The following is a 19,660-nucleotide window of genomic DNA, read 5'->3' as shown; positions in this document are numbered from 1 at the left end:
CATTGGGCTCATTTTTATGGGCCGAAGTTCTGTATGAAGATCAGTTGATCCAGTCCAGTTAAGGCCCAAAACTGCATCGATTAAAAAAAATAAAAAAGAATTTATTAATAACATAATGTTATTAATAGATTATAATATAGACTTTGTCGTATGCCGTGGAATAGGGTAATTTTAGAAATACACGCATATATATATATATATATATATATATATAAGGAAGAATATAAATATGGTATTTTTATTATTAAAAAGAAAAAAGAAAAAGAAAACATGAATAGAAATATAGTCTTCCTTTTTCTTTTTTGGAAAAAGTCGGGCGGTGGGAGTGGCAGAAAACAAATTCAGGCGACTGCTGGTAAATTTCCCCGCAATAATTGACGCGACAGTTCACGTGGCCAACTGTTATTGGATTGTCGAAATTGGCAAGGGCCCCACTCTCAATCATCCAGCTGTATCCAGTCCCTCTCTCCTTAAAACTAAATTATTGGATCCTAAACCGCGTAACTAATCCTCATTTAGCTGACGTGGCTGGCACCGAATTTCATAACTTAAATTTTAATTTAATTTTTTATCATTTTATTTACTCATTCTCATTTGTTTATACCTAAAAAAGAGAGGAAAAGAAACACTAATGGGCTTTCGACCGTGCTTAAATCTCCCGTATTTACTCATTCTCTACGTGGGCCCTTCTTTTCGCACCCAACGGCTAGTACAGGCCCATTAATAGTGGGCCCCATTTGTCTTACAGGTTCTGTTGTCTTTTCTTTTTTTCTTTTTGTAAATTTATTTTTTAATTTTTTTTAAAAGTGCTTTGAGGTGTTATTTACTGGTCTATATATACACTATTACACCTCGGCCCTTGGATGCATCCACTTCATCATCTACACACGCTCACTCGGTAGACATGGGGAGACAATCTGTGATCGCACTCGTTCTGATCTGCGCTGTCGTTGCCGGTGTCGGTGGTCAGTCTCCTGCTGCAGCTCCGACTACAACACCGGCGACTCCCGCGCCTGTAGCAGCGAAGAATCCACCTCCAGCAGCATCTCCTGTTGTGCCACCGACAAATTCATCTCCCGCTGCCGCTCCCCAAAAGCCGGTCACTCCAGCACCGGTATCTACGCCACCAGCAGTCGCTCCAGTGGCCTCTCCGCCGGCCAGTACTCCTCCAACTGCTTCCGTTCCGGCTAGCTCTCCACCAGCTGCTTCCGTTCCGGCTAGCTCCCCGCCAGCTACCGTTCCAGCGAGCTCTCCGCCGGTTCCAGTTCCGGCCAGTTCTCCACCGGTTCCAGTTCCGGAGAGCTCTCCTCCCGTACCAACTCCGATCGAATCTCCTCCCGCTCCCGAAACTGCTCCTCCTGCTCCGGTCGCATCACCTCCCGCTGAGGTCCCGTCGCCGGCGCCTAGTAAGAAGAAATCGAAGAAGCACAAAGCACCAGCTCCTTCTCCGGCGTTGCTTGGTCCACCTGCTCCACCCTCTGAAGCCCCAGGAGGAAGTGAGGAAGGTCCTACCCCCGCCCCTTCACTGGACGACAAGGTAATTAAATTTTCACCCAAATCTCTGCATTTACCGCCTAAATATTTACCCGCATTGTTAATCTTCTCAAGATCTGCAACATCCCTAAAAAAAATCCGCCATTATCAATATCCACAGCCAAGATCTCTCTATAATTTGGATAAAAATGGCACATCTTAGCGCTCTTAGGGCTGTGTGAATGGCCGCATTTGCTCTACTCGATAACAGAGTGACTAAGCCTAACGCAACGCGCCACCGACACGCGTGGATCTAGCGCGTAAGAGGCCTTGAGTTGAGACAATCACCTTAGTTGAGTACAAGATTAACCCAAGATTAAAAAAACACGGCAAGAAAAGGAATCAAAATGTCAGAATGTCAGATCACACAGCACTCGAGAGCATTAAATGTCCGTCCAGTTCTTTATCAGATCAAACACGTTTAAAAAATAAATTGTCTGCAGCTTTTGAACATGCAGTTTCTATAATCTTTAAATTAATATGATTAAATAATAGTTTAATATTTATAACGCCCTGGATCGGTTTTTTTGTTGCAGAGTGGAGCTGAAGCGTTGAGGAGGAACATGCAGAAGGTGGTCGGAAGCCTGGCTCTTGGATTTTCCGCCGCCGTCTTCAGCTTCATGTTCTAGAGAGAGTTTGTGATCGTGCTTCATTTATTATATTTAATCCTTTTTTTGTTTAAATTTCCGCCACCGTACTCTATCGGAAGAGGTGCTTTATATTCATTCTTCATTGAATTGATTGATGAAATTTGATTTACGAAATTGATGAGCTCTGGGGCGCGTTTGATTTGATGATGATGATGAACATTTTGGATGGAGATGGGATTTGGAGTGGGGAAATCTTTTATTATTACATTTTGATTGGATGGATCCTTTTGTGTTCTGTAATTAATTCTCTTTCATTTCTTCTTCCCATCATTTACTGTTAATTTATTATAACAAATTAAATTATGTGGAAATCAAGTAATTATAAACTTTAATCATTATAAAGCAGTAGGCCACCGACAGGATGAGTGAAGTGATAGACTGCTTTATTTATTTATTTATTTTTTATTTTTTTATTTTTGGTTCTGTATTTGACATATATAGTCCATGAGATCTGAAGGATACGATGTTTGGTGGCGCATCTGAAATAAATTTTGTGGTTGGGAATTACCATAAATACCATTATAATTTATGAATAATTTTGAACATGCGTGGGGGCTAATTTTGTTTATTTTTATTTTTAAATTGATTTGCTGTTATAATTATCATTTAATTATTTTAAAACAATTATGAATTTAATTTAATAGAAGGGTTAGCCATAAACTCGATTATGATTTTATAAACATATTTGATATATTCTTTTTCCTTTATTCTGTCCTTTCGTCTAATGGGTTCTTGTTTTGTTTGATAAAGCTTTCATACACTGTGGGTCATATTTCGCCCGACATGTCTTGAGAGCTGGAAAAAAATCGTACTGGTTCACTGAACGAGGCTATTGAATTTTTGCTTTTCTATCATTTGAATAAAAAATATATATTAATAAAAAAAGAATATGGCTTCAAACCCAAATTTCAAAAGTAAACTAGTTGGAGAACTTGTTATGTTAATGTGCTTTAGATTATTTATATTCAAGGGACAGACGCTTATGAACTATAAATTCGGGAGGTCTACTTGAATCATAAAGCTATAATGAAATATAAGATCATATAATGTTAACGATTTCAACAATATTGAGAGAATAAACAAAAATTCAAACCTCTAAACCTTTTGGTCGAGAATATAATATGTGTATTGGTCACAGCCCCATTCTCCATTCTTCGAGAGAGAAAAAAAAATGGGAGTGTGGTCTTTGGGCCATGCTTTTGCGAGCTTTTCCCATGGCTAAGAAGAAGATATTCGTATGAGCAAATCAAAGCAACAAAGACAAGACAAAAGATATGATGTAATAAGATAGCATTTCAACTTCCATACTAAGGAAAGAATCCAATCCAACCTTCAACTTCAATATAATCCTTACTTTGAAATTCTAAATAACCTGTCCGAGCAAAGTTGGGAGCTTCTTCAGTCATTTAATGCTATAATATAGTCCTTCGATTATCTTTAGGATCATCCTATCAAATTTACTGGGAACGATTCCAATTTTCAAGTGAACAGAGTTCTATCCCTTAAATATGTTTTAGAAATACTTGCTATGTTGAACATGTTTACGTTTTCGTAGATTTAACTACTCTAAGCTTTTGACTAAGTTAGTTGAAGTAGAACCAACTCAATTCAGATTGAAATCTTTAAAATTTGAACCAAACCGAACCAAAACTTTAAGAACTTTAATCGGTTCAGTTTAGTTTGCCAGTCCGGTTCGGTTCTCCCCTAGAAAGAAAAAGGCAGAACAGAAGACAAAATAAATAAATAACTACATCACCTTGGGAAGATCATCGGTTTGGACTTCCTAAAGGAGTTGCTATAGCAGCCTTTAATGCTGTTGTAGTGGTTGACTAAAAAATGACATACCCCTAAGATAGATGAAGGAAGAGAGATTAAGGTACAGGGAGGAGTTTCAGTTAAGTTCTAATGATAAGTGAAAATTTGAACTTCACTTGCTAATATCTTAGTCAGTGTGGCATCTCAAACTTACTCTTAAACCAAGATCAAGTAGTTTTCTCTTTACAATATAGCATTAGTACAAAAGTACACGAAGTTTGAAGTGATCTAGCATTATTTATATCCTTCATAGATCGTCAAGAACAGCTCAATTTTATATTGATAACATAACATGAAGTACAGAATCTTACATGTACTCACACGCAAAGGTTCATTTAAAATGAAGAAATACAGAAAGTACAATAATTGAAAACGTCCCATTTTATATTTCTCAATTGTGGAATCCAGAGTGGGGGAAGAAAGAGCTCAAGCCTATATATACAATTTCAACTACTCCATATATTTCTCAGTTGCCAAGAATTACCACTTAGTTCACAGCATAGTTCCCATTACCCCCATAAAATACACTGCACAAGGACACAAAAAGAAGCTGCTAGTGACCTTCCTAAGGAACATATACAAAAAAAAAAAAGACAAGCTCATGCCCCCAAGCATACCTAAACCATGCTTCTTTACACTTTAGTTCGAGCTGTAAACCATTCTTAAAACATTTTTCCATGCCTTTCCCTCATGGGTCATCCATCTGATTCAAGCCCCACTTTTCAATTCTTTACGGACCTCTTCCTCTCTCTCTCTCCCGCATTCCAGTCCTCCACTTACTAAGTCTATAAATATCAGATAGAAAGTAATGAAAAGTCAGTAGAACACTAACCTTAAAACAAAAGGAGAAAGATGAAGTCTGGTTCTCTCAGTTTGGTTCTTGTTTCATTGGTTCTGAGCTCCTTCCTCCTCCAACATGCCATTGCTGATTCCCCTGCAACCTATGCTCCAAGTAAGACAAATGCTTTACCATTAATATCAGTACTATTAGCAATGAAGATATAACCCTTCATTCATCCAAGAGAATAACTGATTTATTGTTTTTCCTTTTTCTTTGGAAGGTTTTTGTGATTCAAAATGTGGGGCAAGATGTTTGAATGCAGGGGTGAAGGACAGGTGTCTTAAGTATTGTGGACTCTGCTGCCAACAATGTAAGTGTGTGCCCTCTGGAACCTATGGAAACAAGTCAGAATGTCCTTGCTACAGAGACAAGTTGAACTCCAAGGGAAAATCTAAATGCCCTTGATTTTATTTTTCATTTAATTTTCCTCCCTTGAAATCTGTCATGTTTTCACTTTTCAATCACTTGAATAAAATTCCTTTTCCCCTGCAGTTTCTTAAATGTAAGTGTGTCTGTGAGATGAACAAATAAATTCATTGAATCAGACTGAAACATATTAAAGCTAAGACCATTCAAGTGGAAGCTCTCTGATAAGTCCATATATAGTGGCATAGAATCAAACAGGAAAGGGCTTCCAGAATTAGGTGAATTTTTTCTCCCTAAAAGCAATAAAAAATAATACTTTGTGTCTGATGCTTCATCAGGAAGATGAATCGTCAACACTGAAAGATCTGTTCGACAAGAATCGAGATGCACAAGCACATCAGCACGTGTTCATTTCGGTGCTTGAAATTTTAGATAAATAAGTTACCCTTAAAACCTTTTTGATGGGACAAGGGGAAGAAAAAAAATACATGCAAATACCAACAAAAAAGAGAGAGAGAGACAGAGAAATCCTAAAGCTCAGAACAACAAATCCTTCGTCATGTACATTGCAATACCAATTTTTTAACATGAAACAATAAAAACTATCCTTCCTTTATTATACCCTCGTTTTTCTTTTCTTTTTGCACCAGTAATTACAGAGCAATAACCCATATGTACGCAACATCTGAACGTAAATACATTGATAAAACCCGAATATACTGAAATATAAAAGATAGAAGAACTGCAAGATAACCTGAGTAATTCGAAGTACTTAAAACCTCTGTTGTCTTGAGGTATCACTGAAGCCTAAACACTAAACAATTGCCCCTTCAAGACTCATTCTATTTATAACCAATCTCCACTAACAACTTCTTAGCTAAATACTAATATTCTCTTAATACACATTAATGTTTCCATTTCTATCCTAACAGCAATCCTATCGTACACCATGAACGCAATGGAAACAGCCAAACCTTGTTTAAGAATTAGTCACTTCCAGACTTTTAGCATTGTCATACGAGCTTATTTCTACTGAAGCAGCCAAGTAGTGCCCGAGCCTGCAAGTGGCCAAATTTTCCTTTTTAAAATCTATTGTGAATTTGGAATCATGGAAAACACAATTCAGTATAGTCATGTACCTTTTCCTTGGCCCTTGCTGTGCCTGATTGTGACAAAGCCACTAATGGTGGGACAGCTCCCTCTCGGATTGCCATGATGCAGAACCTACTGGAGATTGCACAAAGCCACAATAATGCAGCAGCTGCATACTCTTTTGCCCTGGCAGAACCTAACTCAACAGCGTCAACCAACAAAGGAATACCACCCTCGCGTACAATTTCAATCCTCCCTTCATCTATTGATGCAACATTTGCCAGAACAACCACTGCCTTCTCAACCATTCCAGCAGCTGGATCCATCAACTTCACAAGATGCTTGATAGATCCAGCCTCCACAATTTTAGCCTTGTTTTCGGAAAGCAATGACAAATTAAACAGAGCAGTGGCTGCATCTTTCTTTCCTCGAGGTGTGCCATCCCTCAACAAGTCAACCAGAGGCCCTATTGCCCCAGACCTCCCAATGTTAACCTGGTTATCCTCACATACTGAAAGACTACCAAGAGTAGCAGCTGAGTTTTCCTTTGCCTCTGGGCTACCAGTTTGAAGGACGTGAATCAAAGCTTCAATTGCATTGGCCTGAGCAAGGATAATTTTGCAATTATTGTCAATTGACAAGTTCACAAGTGCTGTAACAGCATTCTCTTGAACTTGTGTGTCAGTAGAGTTTAGCAAATTGACTAAAAGGCTAATTGCCCCACAGTCCGAAATCACCCTCCGATTTTTCGCATTAAGCTTGGTAAGCAACCGCAGTTCAGCTGTAGTAGTCCTTAGAATTTCAAGTGTATGGCTCAACAAGTCTTCGACCAACTTTTCAACTATGGCTTTGGTGCATGTGTGATCAGCATTAACCTTTAGTACAGGAGAAGAAACCATTTCAGGAACAAATCTTTCAGATATTTAACTTTGAGCTTTTGTGATCAACATTTGAGGTAAGATTTTTAGTTCCCTTCAGCAGTACAATCAAAGTTGCGCCAGTTGATGACTCGGATTTTACCTTCCAAGTATCCTTAGTGTTAGCTATCAGCCCACTGCCACTTGGTAGGTTTGATTTTTGCTTCCCTCACCTGTTGTCTGATATAACAAGTGAAGAATAAGGAATAGCTTGGTCAGAGGCAGGTCTAGTATCCAAGCAGTTTATGAAGAATTCACAAGCAAGTGGAATGCAAATGAAAGCACGAAGAAACCAGTCTTGAACTTGTAATTTACAAATTACAGTCTCATATTCGTTAATTGTAGAGTAGAGACCATCATATGAAACTACTGCAAATTAACAACTTTCTCGAATAAAGCTTCAAAGTTCACATACCTTCTTCAACTTTTAATAACGTTTCAAAACACTTTTCTTCTAAAAGATCCCATAAATCATCAATCAGTAAGTCAAGAAAATATGAAGTTGAGAATATCATAATCCATTCCTCGATCAGTTTTGCTAACAGCCTTTTGGTTATATTTTTTGTTTTTTCTTTTTCTTATCAGAAAAAACAAAGACCCAATTCAAACGCACTTTCAACCCTGATATCACCATCACACCTAATTCAAAATTAGAAAGATCCTAACACAGAGAGAGGGAGAGAATCAGAATCAAAATTTCTATCTCTGAAACCCAGAATATCATTCACATAAATGAAACGAGTAATCAAACAGATGGAGTACTTATCCGCAATAGCACGGAAATCATCAGAAGAGATAGCAAATAAGGACAGCTAATCCCAACTCCAACTTACTTAAAATGTTTCTTCACCTACTACCTCCTATGGTAATTATATCTAAACAACATCAAGTAGTCCCAAACTCATCTTATCATCACATCAACGATTAAAATTCTAAAAAAGAAAAAAAGAAAAGAAAAGTCCATAAGCAGAATCAATTTTCTCGCGTTTCAAAAGCATACCAGACGTAACGTTTGACGACTCGATTATATCAGCATAGATAAGATTTTGATATATGAAGTTCATATTTCGACGCAGCCAAAGCAGATAACAAAAGAGGGAAAAACTGCAAAAAAGAAAAGAAAAGAAAAGAAAAACTAGACGAAGGTAAAGAAATTCCTAAGAAATACCCAAATCGAACGAAATCCAGAGAATAGGGAGAATGTTTTGTTGTTAGAACTTTTTATGCTGACTTCCTGAAATTCATCTTAGTCTTCTTCTTCCCCTTCTTCTGAATGCCCTTTTCATACCAGCTTCTAAACTTTTTTCTTGAAAAACGGCTACAGATATCCCATTGGATGTGATCGTTGATTATTTACGGTGGGTAAGATGCCGCCATTTCTCGGAGGGAATTCGGAGGCAACCACCTCCACCACACTATGATTTTTTTAAGGATTTGAGTTTTTGTCGTTATCTTCCATTTCTCTATTTTAATCTAAAAATGGAGCTCCGAATTCATCAAATTTTAGTAGGATGTTTATTTTTGTAACCAAGCATGAAAAACGACTTGATGCAACATTCAGTCATTTTTTGTTCGTCTTTTTTTTTTTTCGACACAATGAACGAGACTAGAGAAATACATGATTTTTTATTGGTCTATCACAAAAATATCATTTTGAAATAAATTACATAATATTATCTTATTCAATTAAATAACAGAAATTTTTGTTTTAAAAATCGTTGTGTTTTTTTTTCTTTTTTTTCCTTTTCCAGGTATTTTTTTTTTCATGTTTAAAATTTTGTATAAGTAATTTAAAAAAAAAAAGGATAAATAATAAAAAGAAAGTAATTTAAACGAACTGTTTTGATTTCTGAATTTTACATAAAAATTATTTAAATTAGATTCTAAAATGGATCGAAATCAGGCAAGACTAGTTTAGAAAGTTACAAGCTTAGTGGAAAAGCATTCCTAATGGATTTACATCCAAATATTGGCTAGTGATAAAGCACCCTTCTTGTCTGACTGAGTTCGTACTGTTGACATAGCATCAAATAATGGAGGATCAGTTGCTGTCTGTTGATGCTTAGGGTTCAGCTCTTGCTCATCTTCTTAGTTCTTGATATTATAGGCACAGCAACCATCAGCTACCTCCTAAAACAAGACGTCATAAATTTAACCATCCAGTAATTGTGGAGTACACAGTAATTAAAGGGAAATTACAATGAAGTAATTGATCCATGTCATCTGTTAATGTAACCCAGTAGTTGGAATCTAAAAATCCAAGCGGCAGAGATGAGTACTGGGATCAACGACATTACTTGAACATGATATAATCTATAGGTTGTACAATTGTGTTCTTCAGTTCTAAAAAGTATGTTAATGATATACATGATTCACGAGCTAACCCAAAAGATAAAATTACAGGCAGTGAGTCTTTTATTCAATACATCTAGATGGAAAATTTCTAGTATGAAACAATCAAATTGAAACCTTAGTTGAAAATTGCTTGGCCTTTTTACTTCTTTTTTTTTTTTTCTTTAATGAGTTTTATTGCATTTCCATCATCTATTTGCAAATCAAGAAAATATTCTACACAGGTACCTGAAGTAACGCTATTGTGGAATGAAAATTTATATGCCCCCTCAACAGCAGCGACATCCAGGGTTTATGTCACGGACGGTCACACATACTTCAAGATTAGTGGACTTCTTCAACATTACTATGCACATGCTTTCTGAAGAGGCTAAGCAGTGCCTGAGCCTGCAATGACAAGTTTAATTTTGAATTAATAATACTTTTCAAAGTTGAAATTATAGGAGAACAGAACCTATGACAGTGAGTACCTTATCCTTGGCCCTCGTAGTTCCAGATTGAGACAACGCCACTAAGGGTGGGATAATTCCTTCTTGGATAGCCATGATGCAAAATTTATTAGAGGATGAGCAGATCCGTAGTAGTGCAGCTGCTGCATTCTCTTTTCCTCTAGCAGAACCCAATTCAATAGCCTCGACCAACACAGGGATCCCACCACCCCTACCAATTTCAACCTTCCCCTCCTGGATTGTAGAAAGATTTGCTAGAACAGCAACTGTCTTGTCACCCATTCCAATTGATGGATCCATCAACTCCACAAGATGCTGTACAGCTCCAGCTTGCACAATCTTGACCTTGTTCTCTGGAAGCATAGACAGATAAAATAATGCAGTTGTTGCATCTTTCCTTCCCCTAGGAGTCCCATTCCCTAGTAGTTCAACCAGAGGCCCAATGGCCTCAGACCTCCCAATCTTTACCCTGTTTTCCTCCACCATAGCAAGGCTAAAGAAAGTGGCAGCTGCGTTCTCCTTAGCTTCAGGGGTTCCTGTACCAAGGACGTGAATTAGAGGTTCAATTACATCGGCCTGAGCAATGGCAATTCTGTTGTCTTCATAGATTGATAGGTTGAGAAGTGTTGTAACAGCATGCTCTTGAACTATTGCATCTGTAGAATATAGCAATTTAACCAAAAAGCTGATTGCTCCATGTTCTGTAATCATAATCCGGTTATCAGTATTAAGTTTCGCAAGACTTCGGAGTTCAGCTATTGCAGCTCTAATAGTTTCAAGTGAATTGCTATTCAAGTTCTCGACCAACTTCTGAACTCTGGCTTCAGCACTTCCTAAATCAGATCTGGGCTCAATCTCAGAAGAACAAACAACTTCAGGAAGTTTCTGTGGCTGTTGTCCAATTATACCACTTTTTCTATCCACAGACAATCTGAGTGGAAATTGGGGTTCGACTTGTGAGAGGGATGGAGTCACAGAAACTGATGGCTCAGATCTTACTTTCTCAGAAGTACCCCTGGTGAAACTTGCTCGTCCAATTGATAACACAGGTGAAGCGGTGCCAGTTGTCTCTCTAGATATAACTTGCGCAAAAGTAGGATTAGCATTGGAGTCAGAGAAAACACCATCATGAACTTGAGATTTTTCATTGGACATGCAATTGGGACGATCTTCTGAGCTTGTGACTGGCAACCCCCCATACAAACTTGAAATTTGTACCTTTCTGCTGAAATTTGATATTATATTAGTGTTTACTATTGGAATTGGGCTGCAGCTTCGGGATTTTTCTACTGTAATTATATGTTCATGCCCGTGAGTTCTGAGATGCATTTCATCAACATGTTCAGCTTCTCCTGTACTTTGAATTCGTTCATCATTCTCTTTCAACTTTTCAAGAGTCATAATTTCCATTAGAACCTGCTGGTTTAACTTCGAGCTTAGTTTGTCTAGAATTTTCACCAACAACTTTGTATTTGGTCCAACACTCTCTTATTGATCCTTCAGCACACATTTAATTATGGTGAATAGTTGCACATGCACGTGCCTCCCTATTCTGGGAAAATAACTGCAATCCATTAAAACGAGGTGAGGAGTCATAGGTTGAAATCATTTCTCACTAGAAATTCAATATAAAGATGCATAACCAACTACATGCATTCCAAGCCGGGATAATGAGATTTAATAGTCATCGACGGATGGTTCTCGCCAGAATAAAGCAAAATAAGTAGGAAATGGACCAGAAAATACGTGCAAAAACTCAATTAGTAATTACAAAATAAAAGGAAAAAAAAAATGAAATTCCTCACAACCTCGAGAGATGTTGAGCCAACTACAAACAGAAACTTGTTCGTACGTAGACCCTAGCCGCAGGAACAAGTCCCTGTTTGATCTAAAGACCTTGAACACTAACGATTCTCTATGCAAAACCTAGAGAAATGCAAGAGAGAGCAGTTTTCAGAAGCAAGCATCGCTAACTAAGACTTCATTAGAAGTGTATTCCAATTTAATTATCCGTTCCAACTGCGATTCATGCCTCAGATCCACCTTCTTCTTCTTTACAAGAGAACTACGGTTCCATCTACAACAACACCAAAGTTTACGAGGAAACACAATTTTGGATATTCGATTCAATCAGAAGCATCATAGGAAACAACAGTACAAATGATCCGAAACTCGAGGATAAGACAAGAAAGGCGTAGGATAAACCAATTCCAAAGAAATGAAAGAAAACAACCAATCAAATGGGAAAAAAACCAAAACTATGAGGAAGGAGAAGAGAAAATTACCTGGAATACGATAGAAAAGCTAAGCGCGTCTAGCAGCCGCCATCGCGGAGTTGGCGCAGAGTGCAGAGCATGAAGCGCAAGAATTGAGCTTCTTCCTTCCCGTGCGACTGAATGGATTGGTTATGCTTTTAAATTCCCTGGTCTCGCAGGAAGAGAATTACAGTAAGGAATCAGGAAAACTATGAATCGTTTGAGAAACTTTTAGACGATTCTGAATTTGATTTGTTTTCGATGTCGAGAAATGTGATTAGGCCTCCTGGAAGATATTCCCTTGTCTCGCAAGAGGAGCATCGTTGACGGTATTTTCAACGCGTTCATATTCCGTGTAAATGAGGGATGGTTTGCACTAAATCGTATATGCTTCGGCTTTATTAGGTCCACACCAAGTCAAACGCTCAACAGCTCCCTTATCTACCCTTCGCGCTCCCGCCACGCGTCCATACAACTGAACGACCTTGCAACAGACCATTTACGTTTCCATTTCCATTTCTTTTTCCTATTTTCCTTTCAAAACAACTTGTAAAAAAAATATATATATATAATATTAGAGACCAACTTGATATTTGACAAATATTAATATTCTTTTTATTAAAGAACAATCCATAAATCTCTCGTCAGATGAGGCCCATTATAGCCGTGGGCTGGGCCCAGCTTGATCCAAAAAAACCATTATATTTGTGCGGTAATATTTTCTGTTTATTTCTTCTTCTTTTTTTATAAATGTTTTCATTATACCTCCCATTGTATAGATTCAAACGTATTACTAATATTTATATGAGCTTGTAAATACACATTTAATTTTTATTAGATCATAGCTACAAACAATTGCATTGATCCTTCTTTGTTCAATGTTATAAAGTCTTTGAAAAAAATAAAAAATGGAAAATTACTCGAAGTGTTTGCAAATTAAGAATGTACTAAATTTAAGAATGTTCATATGATAAGATAATTCAATCAATCGGAATTACTTGGTAGGAATCACGACTCTTTACGATGGTATGATATTGTCCACTTTGAGCATAAGCTTCATAGCTTTGCTTTGGCTTCTCCAAAAGGTCTCATGATAATAGAGATAGTATTCCTCACTTATAAACTTAGGATCTTCCACTAAATTAACCAGAGTGGGACTCACTCTCAATAATTCTTAGTATTACTCAACTCAAACCATAAATGTTAGGTTATATTTTTTTCGAGCTGGATTAGATTAAACTATTGGAAAACTAAAAATTTTGCTTGGTTGTAGGTTGACATTTTTTTTTTTGGTGGGGTAACCAAAAAACAATGTTACAACCCAACATAAACCTACCTCACTTAAAAAAAAAATTAAGAATATTTCAATGTTTGTAACAAGTGTTAGTGATGCGTTTTGACTTATAAATGTTCGATATTTGAACTTTATGGTATTTTAGTTATCTACGTGTATTGTGAATAAATATGGTTTTTTTAATAATTAAAAAAAAACAACCCAACAACAGAACCCTAGACCTAATACGAAAAATAGACGTTGAGAACAAGGTTCAGAATTTTATTTGAGTTGTTCGGGTCACCAACTCATCTAATCCAAAATTTGAAGTTAGTCCAAAATATTTAACCTAACCCAACGGTATAAACTAGCATTAATTTTACCCAACTGTGTATATGACTTAAATGGTAATTAAAGACAGAATTAATCTTACGTGTAAACTCCCTATATGACTTAAATGGTAATTAAAGATAACATTAATTTTACCAAAGTAAACTCCTATATGACTTAAATGGTAACTAAATATAGCATTAATTTTATCACATGCATATTTAATTTTATAATTAAAATTAGTGGAATTTAAACTTGCTAAAATTGATTCACTAAACAAATTACGGATGTAATTCCCTTAATTTAGTGGGAATAATACATTTAATTCCTTATATGATTCCCCATAATTGTTTTAAGAAAAAAAAAAAAAAGAAAGAAAAAGTAATTATTTTATTTTTATAGCAACAAACTATTTAAAACACTCTAATTTCAACAACTTTTATTTTTTACTCTCAAAAGAAATCCAAAGACAACCATGAAGAAGTAATTTATCTTATTTTTGTTGATTCATTTATTATTATTTATTTATTCTTTATTGTCACTTAAACGGCGTCCCTCCGGTGTCCAGTGCGGCTTTGACGGGCTGAAGTGCACTGAAATTACCCTACGGTCAAGGAGCTGAAGGATGGGTGCGAAAGTAACGCACCGTGGCGTTTTGTACTGATTGATTGACGCACCCCTTGAGATCGCGTAGTCCATGAGCTCTTCAAACGTCCCGTTTTTGACCACCCTGATTTCCAGCGGTCCAACTGAGTTAAAGGAGACTCGGCTTTGGATGTACACCGAATTCAGGCTCTCTTCGATGGTGAGGCAGCACTGATTTAGAATCTCCTCCGGAGGGGAATTGGCAGCGTCTTTAACATGAAGCTCCCAATATATGACGTAATGTCCGGGGATTGTTTTGGTATATGCGTAGCTAGTGTATTCCACCACGCTGGTCTCGAACCTCCGCAAAAGAACTGAAGCGTTTTCCACTGCCTGCTGGAGCTCAGCCTCGTCCGTGTTGTCAACATCAATGCACAACATGGCGTTCTTTCGCTTCACGAATCGGAACTGTGGGGCCATGTTGTGGAACCCCGTGACCTGGAGAACGTCACCGACTCGGTAACGGTAGAGTCCAGCGTAGGTAGTGATTACTAGCTCGTACTTTTTCCCGATATCCACGTCAGCAAGGTCGACAAGGCGAGGTGGGGAGAGAATTGGAGAGAACGACGTGTCGTACGGGAGGAATTCGAAGTAGGCCATGTTGGGTAGGATGGTGTAGGCTATTTCCGTGGGCTTGCACATTGGGCTCAAATTAACCCCGAAAGAGCACTCCGAGGAAGCGTAGGCGGTGCTAACCATGGGTAAACTCCGGCTGTAAAATTCCAGCATGGGAATGTACTGACCCATGGCTCCGCTCACAATCACGTCCAGGTATTTAGTGTTGGGCCAAATTCTTGTGACGATCCCTTCCCAGTCCTCCGTGGAACACTCATTCGAAACGAATTGGGCCAGCTCCGGGTTTGGGCCTGTTAGGTATTTGGAGATTATACATTCACGGAGAGAAGAGTCTGTGATTTTAGGGTTTAGAGTTCCCGTGGAGATGTCGTGTGACAGTTGTTTCCAGTTGAGCTGGAGAAAGCGGATGACGCGGAGGAGAGTGGAGGCGAAGATAGCTCCGACACGGAGGACTTGGCGGCGCATTAAGAGACCACATAGCATTTGCGTGTACATGCTTTGGAAGGAATCAGCGCAAAGAATGGCCTCCATTGGGCTGGTGTAATCATTGAAAGGGTCGTATGGTCTAGTCTTGTAGAGGTCGCTCTTGTAGCAGCTGGTGAGCACTGGACGAGCCACCAACCCTCCTGGGGTCTTGGTTTCGGCATGTACGAATAAAAAGTAGAGCCCTTTCCCTTTGTCCAACCCCGGCACGTACCTGAAAATTTTGTCAATTATCAAAAAAAAAATAATAATAAAAGTGAATTATATTCTTACAAAATTCATGACCGTAATAAAAGGTCAAATATGATAATATTATTGTTACAAATTGACGATGGGCATTTGAAGGCTGAAAATCAAGAGACGACGCTCCATGTCTTCTTCAATTGTGGGGATCAGTTTTGACTTCCCAGACGATGTCCCAGAGCTGCAAATTGGATGTTCAAAATGAATACCAGATTCAATAAAGAAAAATAAAGTAAAGTTAACTTCACCTGGTAAGAAGCTCGGAAATGGGATGGGATGAAAAAATAGGGGAGCGATCACCATTAACGACACGTTCGATGTCGGGCTGGAGATCCTCGTAAGTGACCACCGGAACTTTGGACTTGAAAGTGTCGCGGTGGGTGGCTCCATTGAGCTGGAAGCGGTTGAGATACTCGGTGTGAGCGTTCCGGGTCAGAATCTCAGCCAGCACCCTTTCCTGAACCGAGTCAGTATTTTTAGTGATGTCCTCTATGAAACGGAGTTTGGCATCCATCTGGGAAGCCGGCGGGGCGAGAGGAGATGAAAGCTGAGAATCAACGGCCATTACAACCAAAAGCGAGAATTCAAAGAAAGATAGAGGGTTTGGTTATAACTATCAAGTTAAATTCTCCAAACTGCATGGTAGTTTAATATATATATATATATATATATATATATAGATAGATAGATGTAATTAACCTTAAAATATGTTTGTCATAGGAATAATATTCTGTCATAAGATATATATATATATATATATATATATATATATAATTCGTTTATTTTTTACATAGGAATAATTTTCTGTCCATTTCTTATGATATAAAAAAAAAGTTATAAACACTAAGGTCTTTCTTTCTTTTTCTTACCTCTTATATACGTCAAGTTACAAATAGGAATATTTTACCTACTAATTAATGTTGATTTAATAAAGATGAAAGAGTCTTTTAAAAAAAATTAATATCTCAAGACGCTTTGACTTTAAATTTTTAAAATTAATAGTGAAAACTATTCACACCAGATGATTTTAGGATACTCAACTTAGAATAATTGTTCAAAGCTAAAAAGAATTAGTTTTGAAATTCTTATGACTGAGTCATTGATACAACTTATTAGTAAAAATACAAACTATCCATTTTTTTTTAGACATTTCTTAGTCATTAGATTGCAAAGATTATATTTTTCCTTTTACTCTCAATTTTGATAAAACTACATTGATAAACTATCTAATAGGATTTATTGGAACAAATGCATAATTGCAAAACTCTTTATCAATCAGTGGACCTAATGCAATTAATCTATTTAATTACTATAATTAATACTCTCCCCACCCAACCAAAAACTATTTAAAAGTTTTAACTTTACTCATTTAAATTTTAATATTTGAGAATGAAAATTGATTATTTGAATAATATAACCATCGCACAACTACTGTATTTAGATCCTATTATTATGTTCTCAGCATTTATTATATTTTGAACAAAAAAAAAGATATAATTTGCTATGTTATAAATAAGCGGTATAGATGAAGCCCATTACAAGGAATACAAGCCCAATGTTTGTGGTTTGATGGACCTGTGGTCTGAGATCCGTACGAGGCTGTGCAATATATTAGGCCCATTTATAAGTACTATTTTAAGTTCACTGATTATTCAATTAAGTTCAAAAATACTTTCGCAATGAGTTAAATATGGAAATGACCAAACGTGTAGTATAATTTCATGAATTATTATCAGATATCAATTACAGAAAATATAATTACAAATTTGTGAAAGAGTACAACCTGTGTCAATTAGTACTTATTATTTTTTAAATAGTTAATCCCTCGTTTTTTTTTCAGTTCAATAGAGTAGAACTCAACCGAGCACGACCAACAAGATTGTGAAGAACCTGCGAATGAAGTTGAAATCATAAAATCACTAGAGGTAAAATTGTTACAAGGGATTAAAAAACAATAAGAAGTTTGAGAATTTCTAACCGCAGTTACAAATGCTGTACACAAGGTTTAAAACATTGTAGAAGGGATTGTTGTCAATGGGAGTGACCAGGTTACATCGAACAGTATAAATTGACAAGAAGAGTTAAGTCTAAGGTCTAGGTTAGAGAACATCGCACATAGTAATAAAAAAGTACATATATATATATATATATATATATATAAGCTGATCCTATTGGAACTCCTCAAAATCTCACTTTCTGAAATCTAAGACACAAACAGTGTTGTTAGCAAAACAGGCAGCGATCTTATCACCTTCTTTGTTCCAACAAACTTCAAAAATACCCCCGTTACCGGTGTATGTTTTAACAATCTTGCCGCTCTTCAGTGACCATATGTGCATTGATTTATCAAGAGATCCGCTGGCCAAGTACTCACCATTTGGGCTGAATGCAACAGAATATACAGGTTCCCTGGTGATTCAACAAATTGAATTAGTACACAAATCTAAATTTCCCGAAGAATAGGTAAAACTTATGCATGTTTGATGCTACAATCAAGAATAGTACCTATGTCCATTTAAACTGTTGATGAGTTTCCCTTGTTCTACATCCCACAGCTTCACTGTTGAATCAAATGATGCACTATAAAACAAGCAAAACCATATTAGGTCAGGCACATGAACAGATTATCATTGGTTAAACAAGAGAACATCACACACAGCTAATTACCTGGCCAACACTAACTGCTGGTTTGGATTGTTGGTACCCGGTCCAGTGGGGCTCCATCTTATGGTGTATATCTCCTGAACAAAAGATCCTGACATTATATTCTAATCGGAAGACATAAAAATTACAAAATTCAAGCACATGATATTGGATCACTAGTAGTACCTTGGAGTGTTCTTTCAGATCATAAACATACTTGTCCTGCTTCATACTCCATATCTGCATCAAACTTTCTGGTGAACACAATTGGGAAAAAAATTCCAGGACAACAAGATACAAGCAGAATGTAACAAACAAGTGGCATGTATAACACATCCTTTTCTTGCTTTGTTCTTCATTTCAAAAATAAAAGTAAAGACAGTAGATTCAGCTAAAAAATTAGGTGCAAATGAGCCACAAAACTGGGCAATACAAATAACCTTAGCTGTGATATCATCAGAACAAGAAGCCAACAATGATCCCGTGGGATCCCATTTGACACAGTTCACTTCACCCTGCAAAGTTGAAAAACAAAAATTAGCTAGGACGAGAGACTTTAGTCATCCCCCAAGAAAAGGTAACCAAAATACTTCCAAAACTTGAAATACAACTAGAAAAAACACTGAACTCAATAATGAATTTAGACCAAAGTCAATCAGATTCAAAACTCACTATTCAAGTAGATAAACAACCAGCAATACCAAGCCTTTTAAATAGGGAAGCGGGGAAAAAAGGAACCTGATGTCCTGCAAAAGTTTTAATAGGACGAGTCTCTCCAATTTTGCAGACAAATATCATATTGTCCGTGGAACTTGTCGCAAATGATACATTATTGCGCCAATCCACATCAAGCGTTGGACCTAAATGTAAAAACAGCATCATTATGGACAACTTTTTGCAAGCATTCTTTTTCCTTGAAAAACATTCAATATTTTGTATACAACCTGAATGAAATTCAAACTGCTGCTTCCATTCCTCTGCCTTCACATCCCAAACAATAGCAGTTTTGTCACAGCTTCCGGTGAGAAGATAATCGCCTTTCTTGTTCCACTTTAGAGAAAATATGGGTCCTTTGTGCTTACTTAATGTGCTCCTTAATTCGCCTAGAGCATAGGTATACAACCATAACAGAAGGCACAGATAACTCAGTGCAATAAAGTTCAATAAAGGTTTTTTTTTTTTTTTTTTTTTTTTTTT

At 37.0% G+C, this 19,660-nt stretch overlaps 6 protein-coding genes across 13 annotated transcripts in view; 2 read left to right on the top strand and 4 right to left on the bottom strand.

The window, feature by feature from the left end:
* The first annotated feature begins 850 nt into the window (after positions 1-850).
* Positions 851-2,423, top strand: LOC111463555 (lysine-rich arabinogalactan protein 18-like). Its single transcript, XM_023107538.1, has 2 exons — positions 851-1,537; positions 2,070-2,423. The coding sequence occupies exons 1-2, from the start codon at positions 905-907 to the stop codon at positions 2,160-2,162; spliced, it is 726 nt and encodes a 241-aa protein (XP_022963306.1). The 5' UTR covers positions 851-904; the 3' UTR covers positions 2,163-2,423.
* A 2,408-nt stretch (positions 2,424-4,831) lies between these two features.
* Positions 4,832-5,673, top strand: LOC111463556 (peamaclein-like). Its single transcript, XM_023107539.1, has 2 exons — positions 4,832-4,950; positions 5,060-5,673. Exons 1-2 carry the CDS (start codon positions 4,851-4,853, stop codon positions 5,242-5,244), a joined length of 285 nt encoding a protein of 94 aa, XP_022963307.1. The 5' UTR covers positions 4,832-4,850; the 3' UTR covers positions 5,245-5,673.
* Positions 4,835-8,703, bottom strand: LOC111463554 (U-box domain-containing protein 4-like). Of its 5 annotated transcripts, none has more exons than XM_023107533.1 (4): positions 8,383-8,702; positions 6,345-7,394; positions 6,180-6,263; positions 4,835-4,939 (listed from the first exon to the last, which is right to left on the bottom strand). In XM_023107533.1, exons 2-3 carry the CDS (start codon positions 7,194-7,196, stop codon positions 6,219-6,221), a joined length of 897 nt encoding a protein of 298 aa, XP_022963301.1. In that variant the 5' UTR covers positions 7,197-7,394; positions 8,383-8,702; the 3' UTR covers positions 4,835-4,939; positions 6,180-6,218. The 5 variants fall into 5 exon arrangements, with proteins under 5 accessions (XP_022963301.1, XP_022963302.1, XP_022963300.1 ...); XM_023107534.1 differs by having other exon boundaries at positions 4,856-4,932; positions 8,383-8,703; XM_023107532.1 differs by lacking the exon at positions 4,835-4,939 and having other exon boundaries at positions 5,750-6,263; positions 8,383-8,698.
* A 335-nt stretch (positions 8,704-9,038) lies between these two features.
* LOC111463552 (U-box domain-containing protein 4-like) lies at positions 9,039-12,654 on the bottom strand. 3 transcript variants are annotated; one of them, XM_023107530.1, is made up of 5 exons: positions 12,301-12,654; positions 11,824-11,941; positions 10,037-11,579; positions 9,795-9,953; positions 9,039-9,344 (listed from the first exon to the last, which is right to left on the bottom strand). In XM_023107530.1, the coding sequence occupies exons 3-4, from the start codon at positions 11,423-11,425 to the stop codon at positions 9,891-9,893; spliced, it is 1,452 nt and encodes a 483-aa protein (XP_022963298.1). In that variant the 5' UTR covers positions 11,426-11,579; positions 11,824-11,941; positions 12,301-12,654; the 3' UTR covers positions 9,039-9,344; positions 9,795-9,890. The 3 variants fall into 3 exon arrangements, with proteins under 3 accessions (XP_022963298.1, XP_022963297.1, XP_022963299.1); XM_023107529.1 differs by lacking the exon at positions 11,824-11,941; XM_023107531.1 differs by lacking the exon at positions 11,824-11,941 and having other exon boundaries at positions 9,039-9,337.
* Positions 12,655-14,398: 1,744 nt separating this feature from the next.
* Positions 14,399-16,407, bottom strand: LOC111463077 (probable indole-3-acetic acid-amido synthetase GH3.1). Its single transcript, XM_023106887.1, has 3 exons — positions 16,069-16,407; positions 15,900-16,001; positions 14,399-15,791 (listed from the first exon to the last, which is right to left on the bottom strand). The coding sequence occupies exons 1-3, from the start codon at positions 16,383-16,385 to the stop codon at positions 14,399-14,401; spliced, it is 1,812 nt and encodes a 603-aa protein (XP_022962655.1). The 5' UTR covers positions 16,386-16,407.
* A 1,347-nt stretch (positions 16,408-17,754) lies between these two features.
* LOC111463551 (WD40 repeat-containing protein HOS15-like) overlaps positions 17,755-19,660 on the bottom strand; it is a 10,101-nt gene continuing 8,195 nt past the window's right edge. Inside the window, exons 8-14 of one of the 2 annotated variants that reach the window (XM_023107528.1) lie at positions 19,408-19,566; positions 19,202-19,323; positions 18,904-18,978; positions 18,650-18,703; positions 18,488-18,561; positions 18,326-18,400; positions 17,755-18,229 (exon numbers count right to left, since the gene is read on the bottom strand). In XM_023107528.1, coding sequence (XP_022963296.1) covers positions 18,010-18,229; positions 18,326-18,400; positions 18,488-18,561; positions 18,650-18,703; positions 18,904-18,978; positions 19,202-19,323; positions 19,408-19,566 — 779 coding nt within the window. In that variant the 3' untranslated portion in view covers positions 17,755-18,009. The remainder of the gene's footprint in view (positions 18,230-18,325; positions 18,401-18,487; positions 18,562-18,649; positions 18,704-18,903; positions 18,979-19,201; positions 19,324-19,407; positions 19,567-19,660) is intronic. The other variant, XM_023107527.1, reaches the window with a different exon arrangement.

The sequence above is a fragment of the Cucurbita moschata genome, unplaced genomic scaffold (assembly GCF_002738365.1).
Source record: "Cucurbita moschata cultivar Rifu unplaced genomic scaffold, Cmos_1.0 Cmo_Scf00028, whole genome shotgun sequence".
In the NCBI taxonomy this organism is placed as follows: Eukaryota; Viridiplantae; Streptophyta; class Magnoliopsida; order Cucurbitales; family Cucurbitaceae; genus Cucurbita; species Cucurbita moschata.
The sequence above is the reverse complement of the archived record's forward strand: the minus strand, read 5'-3'. Positions and strand labels throughout refer to the sequence as shown.

What these genes read in the sequence shown, in the direction of transcription:
- LOC111463555 (XM_023107538.1), top strand. Translation starts at nt 905, where the DNA reads ATGGGGAGACAATCTGTGATCGCACTCGTTCTGATCTGCGCTGTCGTT. An exon ending in CCCCTTCACTGGACGACAAG is followed by an intron (nt 1,538 to 2,069) that starts GTAATTAAATTT and finishes TTTTTGTTGCAG; the next exon opens with AGTGGAGCTGAAGCGTTGAG.
- LOC111463556 (XM_023107539.1), top strand. Translation starts at nt 4,851, where the DNA reads ATGAAGTCTGGTTCTCTCAGTTTGGTTCTTGTTTCATTGGTTCTGAGC. An exon ending in CCCTGCAACCTATGCTCCAA is followed by an intron (nt 4,951 to 5,059) that starts GTAAGACAAATG and finishes TTTCTTTGGAAG; the next exon opens with GTTTTTGTGATTCAAAATGT.
- LOC111463554 (XM_023107534.1), bottom strand. Translation starts at nt 7,196, where the DNA reads ATGGTTTCTTCTCCTGTACTAAAGGTTAATGCTGATCACACATGCACC. An exon ending in CAGCAAGGGCCAAGGAAAAG is followed by an intron (nt 6,264 to 6,344) that starts GTACATGACTAT and finishes GGCCACTTGCAG; the next exon opens with GCTCGGGCACTACTTGGCTG.
- LOC111463552 (XM_023107530.1), bottom strand. Translation starts at nt 11,425, where the DNA reads ATGGAAATTATGACTCTTGAAAAGTTGAAAGAGAATGATGAACGAATT. An exon ending in CTACGAGGGCCAAGGATAAG is followed by an intron (nt 9,954 to 10,036) that starts GTACTCACTGTC and finishes TTGTCATTGCAG; the next exon opens with GCTCAGGCACTGCTTAGCCT.
- LOC111463077 (XM_023106887.1), bottom strand. Translation starts at nt 16,385, where the DNA reads ATGGCCGTTGATTCTCAGCTTTCATCTCCTCTCGCCCCGCCGGCTTCC. An exon ending in ATTTCCGAGCTTCTTACCAG is followed by an intron (nt 16,002 to 16,068) that starts GTGAAGTTAACT and finishes TCCAATTTGCAG; the next exon opens with CTCTGGGACATCGTCTGGGA. An exon ending in CAAATGCCCATCGTCAATTT is followed by an intron (nt 15,792 to 15,899) that starts GTAACAATAATA and finishes CAAAATTTTCAG; the next exon opens with GTACGTGCCGGGGTTGGACA.